The sequence below is a fragment of the Grampus griseus genome (genome assembly GCF_964374135.1).
Source record: "Grampus griseus genome assembly, chromosome: 8".
Classification (NCBI taxonomy): Eukaryota; Metazoa; Chordata; class Mammalia; order Artiodactyla; family Delphinidae; genus Grampus; species Grampus griseus.
Window position 1 is genome coordinate 62347598 of NC_139002.1, and position 17744 is coordinate 62365341.

General features: G+C 49.5%; 1 protein-coding gene across 1 annotated transcript; it reads right to left on the reverse strand.

Moving 5' to 3' along the window:
• Positions 1-4051: 4051 nt before the first annotated feature.
• HPX (hemopexin) lies at positions 4052-13152 on the reverse strand. Its single transcript, XM_082660763.1, has 10 exons — positions 12993-13152; positions 12546-12610; positions 12376-12447; positions 12076-12197; positions 10321-10468; positions 9412-9627; positions 9041-9148; positions 4776-4906; positions 4533-4695; positions 4052-4396 (listed from the first exon to the last, which is right to left on the reverse strand). Exons 1-10 carry the CDS (start codon positions 13073-13075, stop codon positions 4137-4139), a joined length of 1368 nt encoding a protein of 455 aa, XP_082516889.1. The 5' UTR covers positions 13076-13152; the 3' UTR covers positions 4052-4136.
• Positions 13153-17744: the final 4592 nt, after the last annotated feature.

Consider the following 17744-nt stretch of genomic DNA (forward strand, 5'->3'; position numbering starts at 1 on the left):
TTGGCCTTCTAAGAAGTTTCGCTGGGGTGAAAAAACCCTCCCCAGTGCATGTGTGCACGAACACGAACACACACACACTCACACACACACAAACACACACACACACACGACTGGATGCAGCTCCACTTTATCCATCCCAGTGAGTGGCACCACCATCTACTGCTTGCCTAAGCCAGGAGCCTCAAGGTCATCTTTGACTACACTTCAACTTGATTTGAGGTGAATATAAATGTTTTAACTTTTTGTTATGGAAAATTTCAAATACATATAACATAAGGAGACAGAACAGTATAATGAACCCTCATATACCCATCATTCAGCTTCAAGCATTATCACCTCCTGGACAAGAATTTATTATGAATTGACAAGCTTCTATGATATATGAATCATGTACCAAGTCCCAAGCTAAGTCCTAGGGACCCAAAGATGAATCAGATTTGACTGTCACCCAACCTGGAGGGTATAACATGTGACCTTTGTCCTTGAAAGGTAAAAGTTACCCAGAAGAAGAAAGGTGTCCTCATTCATTTGATCATTCTCTCTCAACAAATCATCATCATGTGGGAGGCACTGTCCTTGGTGCTAGGAACTTGTAAAGAAACAATATTGAGTCCTTGCCCTCAGGGAGCTTGAATAACAAGGGAAAGAGATATTAAACATATTAGAAATGTGATGAGTATTTTGAAGATGTACATGATGCTATGTGAATGGACTAAATTTGGTCTGGGGAGGTTTGAGAAGGCTTTCATATGGAAGGGCACTTATGTGAAGGGAAGGGGTGAAGGAGATAGAGGTTATCCAAAAGAAGAGAAAATGATTCCAAGTCAAAGGGGAAGTCCAATAATGGGTGGCTGGTATGGGTGTGGAGAAGAATGGCATAAGGTGAGGTGGAAAGGTGGACAGGTACCAAATCAAGGAGGGCCTTGTATGTTAGGCTTAGGGTTTTGGACTTTATTTTAAGGGCAATGGAAAATCAACATAGAGTTTGAGGCAGGAGAGGGGCATGTTCACCCTTGCATTTTAGATCACTTCTGGCTGCTAAGTGGAGGATAGATAGGAGGAGAGCAAAACTGGCAGGGTGGGGACCAGTTAGAAAGCAATTGATATAGTCTAGGAAGGAGATGACTATAGTGGTGGGAGTAGGGATGGAAAAAATTGCATAGGTTTAATAAATGTTCAGGAGGTAGAATTCACAAAAACTGGTGATCAGTTGATTGATTGGCTATGGTAGTATAAAGGGAAGGATGACTTCCGGATTTCTGCTTGAGCAAATGAAAAGAATCCAGAAATATTGCTCATTTACAAGCAGCCCATCAGAATACTTGTCTTGCCAGTCCCATTGAACAGAATGGCTTCAGTATCCAGGGAAGTCTCTTCAGGTAATCAGAGGTTCGCAGATAGGATGGTCAGGATGGGGAGAGGAGTCTGCTTAGCTAAGATGAAAAAAGTAAAGTGTGCAGTTCACATACAGTGCAGTGTGACCCACACACCATCTTCCTGAATCCCTGATCTCCTAGGTCTGCAAAGCCTCCTGATCAGTGGGGAGTCAACCTGTGCCCTTCATCCATCCCTTCTCTATTGTATCACATCCCCCTTCTGATGCTTTCTAGAGCAACCAATAGCCTATGAGCCACCTCGGATGCTATGTGTGGTTTTGACCAATGTGGGTTCCTCTGAGGCAGCAAACTTTTAAAATGATTACCTTGGACCTATCAGGAAAAACTTGAATTAGAAGCAAATCCATCCAGAGTCATTAACCAAGAGTACTGGCTTTATGCTATTTGGTTTGCTAGATCAGCCTGGTGGACAACTGCACTACCAGGCAGTTGGCACCCAAATCACCTGTAGGGAAGAATAGAGCTTACAACTCAATTAGCGGCAAAGACACTTTTGGAGCAAAGGCAGCCTTTTCTACCACTACATGTAAATGTTGCTTTGATATTGTAATTTTTCTTGTAGTTGATCCAATAAACCCTCTTTCTTCAGGGTGGTGGTTATCATTTGGGAAGTCCAAAGGAGTAGAATCTTCCTACATATTATATCCCAGTGGAATTCATCAGTCAGTTGCTAGTCCTGGCAAGGACTTCCTCAACACCCTTCTTCAACAGGATTGTTCTAATACATTCCCAGGAAGAGCATATAGGATGAGAAGAGAAAAGGATGGAGGATTGAACTCTGGGAATGCCAGCATTTGGCAAGCCAGCAGAGGAAAAGAAGGCCAAGAGGAAAGCTGAGAAGAAACAGAGAGTAAGAGACGATCAGGAGAGAGTAATGTCATGGAGGAAATCCAAGGGAGGAAAGACTCAAGGAGGAAGACATGGTCCACAGCATCAAATGCACTGCCCTGAACATAGGAGGTACTAAATGCATGGACGGAAGAAGCATGAGTTGGACCTTTTCTTGGAGTCCTTGGACACAAGCTAGAGGCTTCCCTGCAACAGAGCAGATGGGAGAAGAGAAGAAAGAGGAGACTTAAGTTCTCCTTTCTCAATAGAGAGGAGGAAGTTAACCTTGAGTATCCAGCAGAGTTGCTGGATAACTGTTTAGACACCTCTAGCCTCCCTGACATGATGCAGGGATGGCCCCATAGGTGACACATGGACTGAATAAGGCCCAGAACTGAGACTCTGGCCTTGTTCCCACCCCTCAGACTGAAGGAGGAGCAGCCATCCCATGAGGAGAACCATCCAGACATCTTCCGGGTTGGAAAAGAAAGCTCAAGACACTCCTTGGAAGTGGACCCCACAGCCCTGGTGCCTGGCCCCTACCTTAGTTCCCAGCCCCAGCCAACCGCAAGTGCTGGGTGGACCCTGATCTAAGGGGCCCAGGTTCATCCCCTGCTTCCCTTCCTAGCTGTTGAGGCTGGGCAAGGAACCTCAGGCAATTCAACTGAACCGCAGGGGCCTGGTGCCTATTGGGAGCCACTCTATGGCCTGGCCTCCCAGTGCAAAGCTTGTCCATCTACTCTTCTACCCATGAAAGAGCAGGAGGCCACCAGGTCAGGAGGGGCTGACCCTAAACCAGGAGAGGCCATGGGCCAGAGTGTGGGTATCCTTTCAGGCCCCTTCCGGAGTGAATCCAAGAGATGGGTTGAGTCCATCCATACTCATTGTCACTGGGAGGTGTCTAGTATTATACCCATTTTATGGAAGAAGTCACTGAGGCTAAGATATGGAAGCTCAGAATGAGGGCCCTCTGCTAGAGTCTGAGGCTATTTTTTTGAGCCCAAAACAAACAAACTTTCAAGCTCAGGTGGGTTGGAAACGTAGAGGAGGAAAAGGGTCTCACCTGAGACCCAGTTGTCTATAGTCCAGGCCAATCCCCAGTCAAATGGTTGTCAGTAAGTTTGGAGCCTAAAGCCTTGGTCAGCTTATGACCTGAAAAGAACAAACCACTGCAACCTCCACCCAGACGACATTTGCTGGCCTAGATGGTGCAGATACCCAGGGGACTTAGCCAGCAGGACCCCCCAAGGGCTGTGTGACGTTTTGCAAATGTGTTTCATGGTGCCACCCCCCCGAATCAGGCTTCCTCCCCTTTCCCCAGCTTGCCTCAGGTGAGTGAAAACACTGTGTTTTCATTCCACTTGTTATGCCTAACTCATAGCAACCAAAGACTTGTCTTCTGGAGTGATGCTCCCTGAACCCCCTGGACCTACAATTTGAGGGCCCCCGCGGCCCTCCGTGGCAGCACCGAGCCAACCCACTTTGCACAAACGTAGCCGCCTCCAGCCCTATTTTCCCAATGTCCTGGGGCCAAGCTGTGGTCAGTTATTAGCAGGTGGGGGCAGAGTCCCTGCTCTGCCTCTTACGTGCTGGGTAGACACAGGGCTTCCTTTCTCTACTTTTGTTCCTCTGTTTCCCTCTCTGTCTCAGTAGTCTGGAAGAAGTCAGTTTATGACCGGGGTTCAGGAATCACCTGTGCAGAAATGAGGTCTGTCCCTGAGCCCTCCCCTCCCTGGTCTCCCACAGCCTATTTAAGAGCCTCCAAAGAGAGGTTACGAGCTGCTCAACTCAAAGAAAGAAGGGAGATTGTTCCACAACCAGGGCCCTTTGATCCAAGCGAGGGAGCACTCTGGCTTTATTGTAAGGAAAACCAGGAGAAGGAGCTGGGCCAGCCTCACATCAGCAGTGCTGTCAGTGAGGGCAATCCAGGAGGCTGTTTACTTTCTGGGGCTGGGGAAGGGCCTTGGCCACATTCAATTTCTCCACGTCTCCGTAGCAGTACAAATTGGGGCCTTGGACGAGGTACAAGCCGAGACCATTGGCGGAACACGAGCTGGGGCCCAGAGACTTTTCCGTACACAGGGCCGTGTCAACCTTTTCATGGGGCCAAGGAAGCTCTGTCCACGTGGCTTGAGCTCCTAACTTCAGGTCCAGCCACCACAGCCGCCGTCCTGGGAAGAAACACCGGACATAACATGGCTTCCACGTCATGGGGATCCTGACCTGGCTCTTCTCACGCCATGACGGGGATCTGTGCCACGGAGAAGTAGCAGAACAGGCCCCCCCTCAGCGCCCGACACCCCTCACCTGCCATGATGTGGAGGCGAGAAGACCCAGGACAGGTAAAGGCTGCATCCACAGTATCAAGGTTGATCCCATGAGGGCTCCCGAATTCCTTCTCCAGCCGCTTTGGATAACCATCTACTAGGATATAGCCTCCCTTTGTCAGGAAGATATATACCTGGGTGCCCTGGAGGACAAAGGACATTAATCAGCACAGAGCTGGGTATTTTCCCAGTCTCCACCTCATGCGTCACTCCCAACACACACCTGGATCAGATAGAGCTTATCATCCCAGGAAAAGGCAGTATCCACTGTTGAAGGACCATGGGGCCACAGATGCTCAATGGGCCAGCTATGCCACCCATCCTGGCTGGTGTCCAGACGCCAGTAGTGGGATCCTGTGGGGTAGCAGAGGTACCTCTAGTACTGGTGGTAAAAGGCCAGGCAGTGAAGAGGCAAGTGACAGAGGCAGGGGTGAGTCTCGAGAGGGAGGAAAGAATGCATCCAGAGGCCAAGAGGGAAGAGGCCATGTGAGGAGCTGAGGAAGACTTGGTTGGCAAAGTTGGGCATTGTGACCTAATTGGAATCGGAGTCAGTAGGGGCCTGATGGAAGGGCGAGCTTGGAGAACAGTGGCCAAGTTGCCAGGTAAGGCCAACGTCCATCATGGGGTTCAGTGGGGTCTCCTTATGCATCTCAGATGTCTGTGTGCAGAGATGCTACAGTGAGACAGTGGCCAGGAGTTCAAAGGGAAGCAGCGCAGCAAGCTTCCCCTGGGCGTTCTCACGCTGGCTGTGTTCTCTAATCCCTTGAGATGGTAGGATACGGAGGGAGTAGCCAGACCAGCACCCTAATTTTCCTCTCCCCTTTTCATAACAACTTATTAGAGGAATTGTCTAAACTCTCATTTACCTTTGCTTCCTCAGCCCACTTCACTTACATTCCTGTTTCCCTTTGCCATTGAGATTTCTCTTTTCAAGGTCACTGGTATCCTCCAACTTGCCAAATCTAATGTCTACATCTTACTCTACCTCTCAGTGGCATTTGACTGCTCACAGGTCCCTTCTTTAAATATCTTTTTTGGATCTTGGCTCTGTGATTCCAGACTCTTCCAGGGTTCTTCTTAACTATCTGACTCCTCTTCAGCCTGATATCTATTATTGGAATCCCCCAGTTTGGACCTCTGCTCTATCTATACTCACTCTCTTGGTGATTTCACCTAGTCCAGGGCTTTAAACACCACCTATATACTGATGACTTTTGATCTGTTCCCTTTGGATCTGATGGACTGCTTCTTTGAGTGTCAGGCGCAAACTCAGCTGCCTACCTGACCTGTCCATTTGGAACCATTAGACACCAAAACCCTAACGTGTCCAAACTTACTTCTGCCCCCACCAAACACACACACACACATCTCCTTCCCTAGTCTTTCCCAATTTTAGAAAAAGAAACCACCAGTCACCTAGTTTCCCAGTCCCTAAAAGCCAAGTCATTCTTGAAACCTCTCTTTCCCCTTCCCCACTCCGATCAATATCCAAGGCATTGGTTAAATGCTATGGGCCCGACTTCCAAAATACGTCGCGATGACCCCTCACCACCTCTGCTGCTGTTATCCCAGTGCAAGCTGTCATCACCTCTAATCCAAACAGCTGCAAGAACTCCTTGCTGGATTCCCTGCTTACACAATTGTACCTCTGTGACTTATATTCCACAAGAAGCCAGGATGATCTTTTAAAAAAAATAAGTCATGGGCTTCCCTGGTGGCGCAGTGGTTAAGAATCCGCCTGCCAATGCAGGGGACACGGATTTGAGCCCTGGTCCGGGAAGATCCCACATGCCACGGAGCAACTAAGCCTGTGCGCCACAACTACTGAGCCTGCGCTCTAGAGCCCGCGAGCCACAACTTCTGAAGCCAGCGTGCCACAACTGCTGAAGCCTGCGCACCCTAGGACCCGTGCTTCGCCACAAGAGAAGCCACCGCAATGAGAAGCCTGCGCACCACAACGAAGAGTAGCCCCCGCTTGCCACCAGCTAGAGAAAGCCAGCACACAGCAATGAAGACCCAACGCAGCCATAAATAAATTAAATAAATAAATAAGTAAGATAAAAAGACAGATGCTTAAAAAAATAAGCCAGAACATATCACAGCTCTGATCAAGAGCCCTTCCCGGCTTCCTTTTACAGTTGAAAATCCTTACCAGGCCCATGTCATCTGACCCCTGCCTCCCTCTTTTCAAGCCACTTACCTGGCTCCTTCTCAGCGTGTCAGCCACACTGGCCTCCTTTCTTGCCTCCCCGAAGTATTTGCTGTCTACCCTCCCTAAAATGCTTCTCCTCCAGTGCTTTATGTGGCTAATTCCTTTTGATCACTGAAATCTCAGCTCAAAAATTGTCTCTTCAGTGAAGGGGCCCCTAATTCTCTTCACCTCTATCCCATTATCCTGTCTTATTTTCTTCACAGCTTTTTGGGGACACTTAACATTCTTTTATTTTATATTTTAAAACATCAACGACTCATACATTCATTTATTCTAGCTTCAAATGGTATTTGAGAATAAGAAGCATTCTGATGTTCCCAGAACACATCACAGCTGTTAACACTGCCTGAAAGTATTCTCTTTCACTTTCTCTTTTTTACTGTCCTCTCTCCGTCTAGCAGGCTCTCTGAAGGCAGGTGTCTCATCTGCCATGTTCACGACTGTATCTCAGTGCCTAGAAAAAATGCCCAGTGCCTATCAGGTGCTCGATTATTTTTCGGTGCTCGAAAAATAGCTGGTATTCCCAATGCAGCCACAAGTTCTCCTTATGGGTATTAACTGGGCAAGTCACAGTAACTACATATCCACCTTCCCCTCCTGCTGAAACTACCCTGCTCGTGGCCCCTATTTGGAGAATCAGAGCTGCGCTGCATTTTGTGCAGAGGAAGTAAGTGCTGAGCCCCCAGTCCATTAGAAGTCGATGCAGAGGCCGACCAGCGGCCACTCGAATGTGGTCTGGAATAAAAATATGGGCTGAGCCAGTCCCATTCTCTCTCTGGAAATCCAAGTAGGAAAAAGAGCCGAGGCAGTTATCAGTCGGATCTGAGGCTGAAAGATCCTGACTAGAGAGAAAGTAGAGAGGGCGTGACGGTCCCTGTGCGAGCGGAAGTAGTGACAAAACAGAAAGAATGGATTAGCAGCTATGAGGTACAGACAAGAGATTTATCAATAAGGGAGAGGAGAGGACCAGCCCTGTGCTGAGTGGCTGGGTCACACTGGTGTTTTCACCAAGATAGTGCGTTCCCACCTCAGCTGGGTATTTTTAACATAACAATGTTCTCTCAACAGCTATAGAACATCTCTAATACTCCTGATTTAGGAATTCAGCTCCATTCTACTTATGGACACATGGTCTTGAGGTTCCGTGATCTCTCCATGGCTGGGTGTTCTCTCTACATCTCTGTGTGGTCCCTGTGGCCCTATTTTCTTAGCGTCTCTATCTCCATATCTCTCTCTGTCTGTTTATCTCTCTATCTCTGTAAGCATTGCTATTTCGCTTTGTGTATGTGTCCTCCCCATGGTGCCTCGCTCTCACCATAGCTGCATGTTCTTGTGACACTTTTGTGTTCTTACTCTGGCATATATTCTCAGCATAGGTCTACCTTTTCACTACAGGTGTGTGTTTCATCACGGAGGCACGTTCTCATTACAGCATGCATTCCTGCTGTGGGCATATGCTCTCCTTGCAGCTGTGTGTTTTTCATTATAGCTTCGTAGTCATATCTGATCAGATTTATTCAGGGATTAGGAGCAAGAAAGGATTTTCACTCTTCTGTATTCTCACCACTATTTTACATTTGTGTCTGATCATACATATATCTTAGGCTGCGTGTAATGTGGTAGGTCACTCCTTCTCTTGGAGCTGTCCTCAAGTATAGATCAAGACTTATCACTACCTGTCTGACTAGCCCCAGAACATCCTTAGGTATCATCAGATGGTTTTTAATGGCACATGTCTGGGGAGAGGGGTTTCTCCTGGTCACTCAGAGGAGAAATCTCTTCAGGCTGGTGAAACTATTGCCTAAAGGTCTAAGGGACTGAACAGTTGTTGGCTGGTTCTCAGCAATGGGAACATCTCATCCCCAGGTAATGCTGTGCCCAGAGGCCTGCACATAGGAACCAGGCACCTGGAACAAGATGGAGCTCCTGTTGAGAAGCTCAAGGTGGGGAGGGCCAGAGGACCCTGCGAGACGTGCAAGAGCAAAGAGAATACGAGGAGTCATGGGGCCAGGAGGTCCCTATGTACCAACAGATGGTACTGGGAGGCAGACAGGTGAAGCTAGAGGCCTCAGCGATGAGAGACAGGTTGAACCATATGCATCGGATGAAGTGAGGGGCGAAAAGGGGCATGATAGCGTGTAAGGATGGGGGCCGACGGGACAAAATATGGGGCACAGTGATGAAAATGGAGGAAATGTGCCAGAGATGGGAGACACACGTGAAAGAGACGGGAGGTATGGAGGGCAGAGATGGGGGAGTTGGAGGGCATCTCTTACCACTGAAGGCATAGGTGGCACCGTGTTTGTCAGACAGCAGTGCAGACAAGACTAGATCTGGGCTACAGCGTTTATCCCCATGGCGAGTCGCATTCCCGTGTGCATGGCCTTGGGGGAGAAATGGGTGAGGGGGAACACAGGAAGGCAAGAGGTCAGAATGCGTTCCGAGGTGGAAGAGATGGCTGGGGTTATTGGGGGTGCAGGTTGTCCCCATATGAGGACAGCTGGGGAGAGCCAGAATGGAAGTGGAGCTAGGGCAAGGGCCAAGGTGTCATTCCACAGGGTGAAGGTAGGAGCTGGCTTATATGGGGTCCGCGAACTCAGGGAAGGTGGACAAATTCCAGGCGGTCCCAGGGCTTGGGCTTTCTCACCTCTGCCAGGGCAGGGCATAAAGTAGTCTCGGACATCCAGAGGGTATTTAGGAAACACCATTCCCGTGACAGGGTTGAAGCGCAGGAATTGGTTACCCCGGAAGCAGTAGTAGCGGCTGAGCCATCGCATGGCAGAAGAGCAGTTGCCAACAGCCTGCCAGGAACGTCGTTCCTTTTTGGTTTTTGTAGTGGAGTCCCAGAACCACGTGCGGTTGCCTTTGTCCAATCAACCAACAAGCATTCAGTGAGGCCGGGCTGTGCCTTCCCTTGTGTTTGTACTGGCCCCAGGATGGACCAGATATGGTCCCCATCACGTGGAGCTCACAGCCCAGCAGGGAAACAGTTGAGGAAAGTAATCATACAATAAAATGGAGCAGCAAAGTACACGTGATCAGCTCAGCAAGGGCGGTGGGACGAGTCAGGGAAAGCTTTCCAGAGAAGGTGATACTTAAACTAAAATCTGAAGGAGGAGTTACAAGGCAGACAAGATGGGGAGATGTAACTCCAGAAACAAAAGTCTAAAGCATGAAGCAAATTGGGTGTACAGGGAACAGCATAGCGTTTCTGGGGCTTCATGTTCAAGGTAAGCGTTTGATGAGACTCAAGGCTGGAGGATCAATAGGGACTTGGTCATGGAGAACCTTGTATGTAAAACTAAGGAACCTAGATTTGTCCTAAGGGTCATGGGGGGCAATGAGGGACTTTTAGCAGAATTACACCCAGTTACCTTCTCCAGGATGACTTCCCCTCCTTCCCCTACTTGACCACTAGACCATAATTGGCTTCTCTACTCCTTCCCTTCATCAGGAAACCATATAGTGGTTCCACCACCACCACCATCCCTACCACTACCTCTATAACCACCAACCTACCACTACCCCAGGCTCTCTTATTCCAGCCTGGACTGACCTTGGAAGAACAAGACACCCTCATTTATGCATTCTTCAGTGTGACATTCCACAGCTGCATCCACTGGGGATGGGATTCCAGGAAACTCCTCTTGGAGCAACTTTGGATATTCCTTCTTATCATGAGGGTATACCCAGACTCTGTCCCCCTGCATGCAAAAACATGCTATTTTTAGTATGCACGCCAGATACTGCCACTCTGCCGTCCCATACATCTTTGATCTATTGCACTTACATAATATCCTTCTGCAGTCCCACACACTCTCAGTCCATCTGTGGACAACAGTGTGCTGTCCCCTTGCACAACTTCAGTTTGTGCAAATCCCATCACTGTTACTGTACCACACACAACTGTCTATGTACAACCAGATACTCCCATGGCACAATTATCTGCAATACCACTGGTTTTGGCAAACACATCCACAAATAGTCATCCTGCAATCATCCATCCATTCATACATTCATTTGTTCATTTATTCACTCAAGAAACAGTTGCTGAATGACTTACCATATGCCAGGCATTGTGAGAGGCACTGGGGATAAAGGGGTGGCAAGACTCTGTCTCTGCCTTCAAGGAGTTCACTGTACAAAAGCAGAAAGGATCCTACAATCCTAGCCATGTGAGCCCCAAGGTGGAGGCATGTGAAGTGCACTGGGAATAAAGGGGGAATACCTAAGTCAACCTAGAGAATTCCTGGAAGGCTGCACAGAGGAGGAGGCATTTGGGCCAAGAGTTAAAAACTGAGCAGGAATATTCCAGGTAGACAAGTGTGGACTGGGCGTTATCAGCAGAGGGAGTAGCATGTACACAGCATGCTCATGTGGCTGGCACACAGTGAATGTGGTGGAGGAGGAGATAAACCTGTAGAGATAACCAGGGTCCAGGTCTCAAGACCCATGTGCACCTGGCTTGCAGGAATCAGCACGTGGTGGTACCATTTGCTGAAACAGGGAACTCAGGAGGAGGGGTGAATTTGTACAGAAGATACTGAGCTCCGTTTGGGGGATGCTGAATCTGAGGTGCCTACGGAACGTCTAAGTTGAAGATGTCAGCCTGGAAATCAGAAAGAGATGTCTGGAGCTCCGGGGAGAGATCCAGATCTGGGGTCCACAACGTGGAGAGAACTCAGAGCCGTGGCAGTGGTTGAGATCACCCAGGCAGGGTGTATGGAAGGGCTGGGGAGGATCCCCAAGAAACATTCAAGGCGTGGCCCAGGATGAGAAGCCTGAGAAGAGCAGGAAAAGAGGCAGGAGGGAAAACAAAGCTGGTAGCGAGGGCCGCCCCGACCACACAGCATCCTTGTGCAAGTCAGGGGAAGGTGCTAGGAGCAGACACAGGCTGGGCCAAGGCCTGGGACTTGACAAGCACAGTGGGCTGGATCTCATCCTCCACTTGCCCCTCGGCCAGGTACCACTGTGTTGTGAACAACCTGGCAACCACAGGAAGAAGACTTGACGCAGGGTCGTGGAAGCAAGGGAAGAAATTTCCCGGAAGGAAAGGATGGTGGACAGATTGAGGAGTAGCAGAGAGGTGTGGATGCAGATTAGGACTGAGGAAGAGCCACTGGCTGTTGTGCTTCCCAGGCCCGCGTGCACACCGACTCCCCTAGCCTGAGCTTTCTCAGAAAAGGCAGGCGCAGGGGGAGGAAACCTGGAACCTGTTGGTAAGGGCTCCATGCCAGGGCCACTTGGCGGAGGGTCTCTAGTGTTGATTCCAGCACTTCCTGGCCTGGCCGTGACCTTGGCCCAGCCGTACCTTGATCAGAAAGATTCTGTCATGACCATGGCGGAAGGCAGCATCCACGGGGCCGGGGACATCCTTCCACCTCTCTGAGATTAACTCCCGAGTCCAGTCTTGACCCTTCCACACGAACTCCCCTGCAAAACGCACACTCACTGAGGGACACGGAACAAACTTTTGGCCTACTGAGCTAGTTACAAAGAAGCTATGGGTGATACTCTCAGATAATTCCTACGATCTCCCGCAGACGGATACACCCTCGATGAAGGGGACCAAGTCTGAGGTCCCAAATGCCCCAATCCCAGCCCCTCCTACCTTTAAAAAACAGCATAGTCCCATGCTCATCCAGGGTAGTAGCATCAAAGCCCCAGCCATCCGAGCAGCGTTCTGGGAAGGAGGTGGGGCGATAGCAAATAAAAGGCCAGTCAGATGATACAGCGCAGAGACACAGCTAGACAGATAGACTCAGGAAGTCAGGGTCTCACCGATCACATCGGGGTCCAACTTGGTTGCATTCCCACGTTCAGCTCCATGCCTAGGGGCATTAGCCCTAGAGAGAAGACACGGAGATGTCTGGCTCCACAGGGTCCAATCCCTCTCCTTTAGCTCCTGACCCCAGACTTGCCCCAGACCTAAAAACTGACCCTAGCCCACTCTTTTTTTTTTTTTCTTTTTTTTTTTTTTTGCGGTACGCGGGCCTCTCACTGTTGTGGCCTCTCCCGTTGCGGAGCATGGGCTCCGGACGCGCAGGCTCAGCGGCCGTGGCTCATGGGCCCAGCCGCTCCGCGGCATGTGGGATCTTCCCGGACCGGGGCACGAACCCGTGTGCCCCGCATTGGCAGGCGGACGCTCCACCACTGCGCCACCAGGGAAGCCCCCTAGCCCACTCTTAATCTGGAGCCCGGTCCTCCTCCAGCCCCGGCTTCACTCACAGAGAAAGAGGATGGGCGTTAGCCAGAGACCAGCACAAGCCCAACAACCACGGTACAACTGGTGTTCCCAGTGCCCGAGCCATGATGAGCTGGAGAGGCCACAGGACAGTTCTGGGCCCCTGGATGAGCCCCTATATAGGCATGGCTGCAGCACCACCCCACCTCCAAGCCTGTTGGGAATGAGATCTCTCAGGGCTATGCCAATATTGGCTGATTACATCAGTGCAAATAAGGTCAGGGTCTGGACAGAAATCTGAGTCCAAGACTAACTCTTCCCGGCAGGAGGGCCATCCCCCTTCAGTGACTTTTGAGCAGTGACTAGCCCAGCCCACTGGTGTTCGACTGTGACTCTCTTCACCTTGGTGATGGGTCTGAGTGCCCATAAGGTCGGGAAAGGGGGTAGATTGATTGAGGGCCACCTTTCTGTGGTTGGATTTACCTCAACAATGCAGGAGGAGAGAAGAGGAAAGGAACATTTTTGTGTACGGTGCCATGCCCAGCTCTGAGACCCCTAAGGACACTGACACTTACATATACTGAGTAACCACACACATACACTAACACACTTAGAACTGCTCAGAGAACAGCTTCTTCCAAGCTCCATCAGGGGCCTTTTGGGGGCATTCCCCAGCCTCTTTAGCTTTACACTTGATGGGTCAATAATATTTCACTGTTGCCAAAAGTCCAAGTTCCACCCTAGCCCCCACCCCCATTGACAAAGAACTTTGCAAAACTCACCTGGGAGGGAAGGGCTGACAGTAATGGTGCAGGAAGAGGTGTCTCTCTTCCAGAGAGACCTACTAGTAATTAGACTTTCTCCGTAGTTTCCACCTTAAGGGGAAAGTGTTTTGTTTACCTATCACAGAATAAATAGAACTGTACTGGGGTTTCACAATATTTACAGTTGATTCTTGCTTAAATGTTATCCTCTCAATGAAGCCTTTCTTGACCACCCCTTCTAGCTATTTCAGACTCTCACTTGTTTCCTTTGTTACTTAATAAAACTTGAAATTATTGTCTGTCCGCTTACGCTTCTGCATGCTTGTACTTTGTTTCTTTGCTTGTTTTGATTTGCCTGTTTTATGTACCATTACATTTTTTAAAAAAATTTTTGCCACACCACGCAGCATGTGGGATCTTAGTTCTCCAACCAGGGATCGAACCTGTGCCACTTGCATCGGAAGGGCAGAGTCTTAACCACTGGACCACCAGGGCAGTCCCTGTACCATTACATTTTCTCCATCTAGTACCTGGCATGTACAGGCATACCTCAGAGATATCTCAGGTTTGTTCCAGACCCTTGCAATAAAGTGAATATTGCAATAAAGTGAGTCAAACAAATTTTTTGGTTTCCCAGTGCATATAAAAGTTATGTTTACATGGGACTTCCCTGGTGGTGCAGTGGTTAAGAATCTGCCTGCCAATGCAGGAGACACGGGTTCAATCTCTGCTCTGGGAAGATCCCACATGCCGTGGAGCAACTAAGCCCGTGCGCCACAACTACTGAGCCTGCGCTCTAGAGCCTGCAAGCCACAACTACTGAGCCTGCGCTCCAGAGCCTGCGAGCTACAACTACTGAGCCCTCGTGCCACAACTACTGAAGCCCACATGCCTAGAGCCCGTGCTCTGCAACAAGAGAAGCCACCGCAGTGAGAAGCATGCCCACCGCAACAAAGAGTAGCCCCCGCTTGCCACAACTAGAGGAAGGCCGCGTGCAGCAAAAAAGACCCAACTCAGCCAAAAATAAAATAAATTAAAAAAAAATAAAAAATTTTTAAAAGTTATGTTTACACTATACTGTAATTTATTAAGTATGTAATAGCATTAGGTCTAAAAAACATGTACATACCTTAATTTAAAAATACTTTATTGCTAAAAATGCTAACCATTGTCCGAGCCTTCAGGGAATTGTAATCTTTTTACAACAGTAACATCACAGATCACCATAACAAATATAATAATAATGAAAAAGTTTGAAATATTTCAAGAATTACCAGAATGTGACACAGTGACATGAACGGAGCAAATGCTGCTGTTGGAAAAAAGGTGCCAACAGACTTGCTCAACACAGGGTTGCCACAAACATTCAATCTGTAAAAACAATGCCACATCTGTGAAGTGCAATAAAGTGCAATAAACAAGTATGCCTGTAATAGATGCTCAATAAATATTTGTTGAATGAAAAAAGTTAATTTCAAGTACTGCATAGTGTTACTAACGTTGCAGCCAAATTGCTAACAATTTTCCTGCTTCTGGGGTAAGGAGAATATCAGGATTGGGGGTGTGTTACTTTGGAGGCATGTTGTGATCTAAGGGTCCCAGGTCTCCTTGGCACTGACCATCTTATGGTCTTGTTTCTCTCTCCAGTGTCCTTGCCCTACATCCCTCTCCTCCTCTTAGCCCTGCTATCTCTGGTACCTGCTATCTTCGGCACTCACTGGGGCTACTCCCAAAGTCTGCCCCATTTCTATCTGAGATGTAGTTACAGGAGACAAATATGGGCAGAGTCAGCTCTGGGCCAGGCTGAGGTTCCAGGATCCCTGTTCCCCAGTCCAGCCTGAAGGAGCCCTGATCCCTCCCAGATGCCCTTGACATATATAACCTTAGCAAAGGTCTCACTTGCCTTATCTACTCTGCGAAGATTCCTCCTAACAGGAAGACAGAGATTTCTGGGACCTCTGGAACAGCGTGTCATCACGCCTCTGCCAAAAGCCTCAGCATCCTCTCCTGACTTGCAGTGGAGACAGCCATGTTAACAGCATTCCTCCCCTTAGGTTAGTGAACAAAGCTGGACTCCCCAGGCCCTTGGCAGTATGGAAAGTGCCTCGGCTCCCTCAACACATACCTGACACCCACCTTCTCCCACTGCAGGGCGTCTCTGACTGCACCTGCTTCCCCCCAGCTGCTGGGCACTGGGGGCCGCTACTCCCAGACTCCCCCTCTCCTGTTCTTTAGCCTCTCAAACCTTATATAACCTTCCTGGGATTCTCCCTGCTTGAGCACCCTGTGAACCTTTCATCAGCAAACCCCTCAACAGCTGTCTCTAGCTCCAGAACTGTGTCTGCGTGTCCTGCAGATTTCACTGAGCCTGCCTGGGGAGATGGAAGCGTTCACACCGAGTCCCGGACACCCCTCAGAAAACCCACAGTGAGGGTCTTCGATAGTTGTGCTGGCAGGGCCCCGCACGGGCCTGCTGGTCCAGGCAGCAGCCTCCCTGTGCCCTAGCCGGGCTCTTTGAGGGGAGACAGCACATATACTGGATGGCGGTTTTTCAGCTCAGCCTCTTCTTTCCCACACAGCTCTGGTCCCCTTCATGGCACCCCTACCTACCTGTCGCAGAAGAGTGATTTGTGGCACTTTTCCAGTGTTGTTTCCTAATTTGCTTGTCTACCCTAAGGTGGCTTAGATGGCATAATTGGAAGCCTTCCTCCTTCCTCCCGCCCACTCCCATCCCCCCAGCCTCTCAGGGACTAGACTAGCACAGAGTCTTCTGCATGGCAGGCAGCTCAGGTCGAAGCTCATATTCTGAGCAGGGGCTGAGAGGCCATTTGAGAACCCCGGCTGTGGATATGTTGGCCATCCTGGTGCTGGTAACAGGGCACAAGGCAACTGTTCTCAGGGGGCCCAAGATAGGGCTGGCCTTGCTTCTCTTCTCCTCACTTGAGACGGCTGTTTCTGCTTGTCCTGAGTCCTTCCCAGCGCTCTGGCTTCGGCTCAGGACAAAGCGCTTGCCCATACTTGGGCCTGAGCGCCCCCTGGAGGCCGAAGGGATCAGTGCGCTCCCACCCTTCGACCAGAGGCCACAGCCCCGGAGTTTTTCCTCCCAGAAACTGGCTCCCTACAGCCTTCCTCCTTCGCTCCTCTCAGCCTGGCTGTGGGGCCTTAGTGCCACGTCCTCTCCCTCTGCAAATCTCTGCTGCCCAGAGCGGGTGTGGGGATCTCAGTCTCTTGCTTGATTTCTTGGGGAATTCAAGCCCAGAAATATACAACCGTCCCCTTTTCCATGTAGCCTTCCCAATCCTCATAACAAGCAGCTTTCTGGCTTGCCCCTAAGGCAGTCTGAATATGGGCCTGCAAACATCTTCATGGACAGAGCTTTCCCCTGCATTGCCAGGGACCACATTTAAGCCGGACACTGACCCACTGTCCCTTGGAATGGATGTGTACAGCCTGCCCTGCTGTCATCTGAGTTCTCTGACCTCACTTACTTCTTCTGGGTCCACTGAGTGCTGCCTGTGCTGGGCCTGCTGCCTGTGGCTGTGTACTCCAGGGAGCAGAGACTGGATTCTCCCTTGCCCTGGGCTTAGAAGAATTGGGATACAGCTCCAGGTACCAAAAAGTGCTTGCTGCTCCCAACCAACTCCTCCAGGATTTTCTCTTGCTCTGTTTCTAATGGACCTTCCTGCATAGTCTATTCTTGCTTCCCTATGAATAACTAATTATAATAATAATTTGCTCATATCTGTTGGGCACATGTACGTGCCTGGCATTGTGCTAAACACTTAACATGGATTATTTTATTAAATCATATTATTGGTATGATTTAATAAAATATATACTGTATTATTAGTCCCATGTTACACATGGGGAAACCGACTTTTGGTGTCTTAGCCAAAGCCCATTATTAGCAAGTGGTAGAGCCATGATTAAGATCTGACTGCCTGACTCCCTGGGGTGTGCTCTTTACCCTCTCAAGGGGTGTCTTGTGCATGTTTAACAGCCAGCTTTCCAGAAGGGAAAAAGCCCTGATTT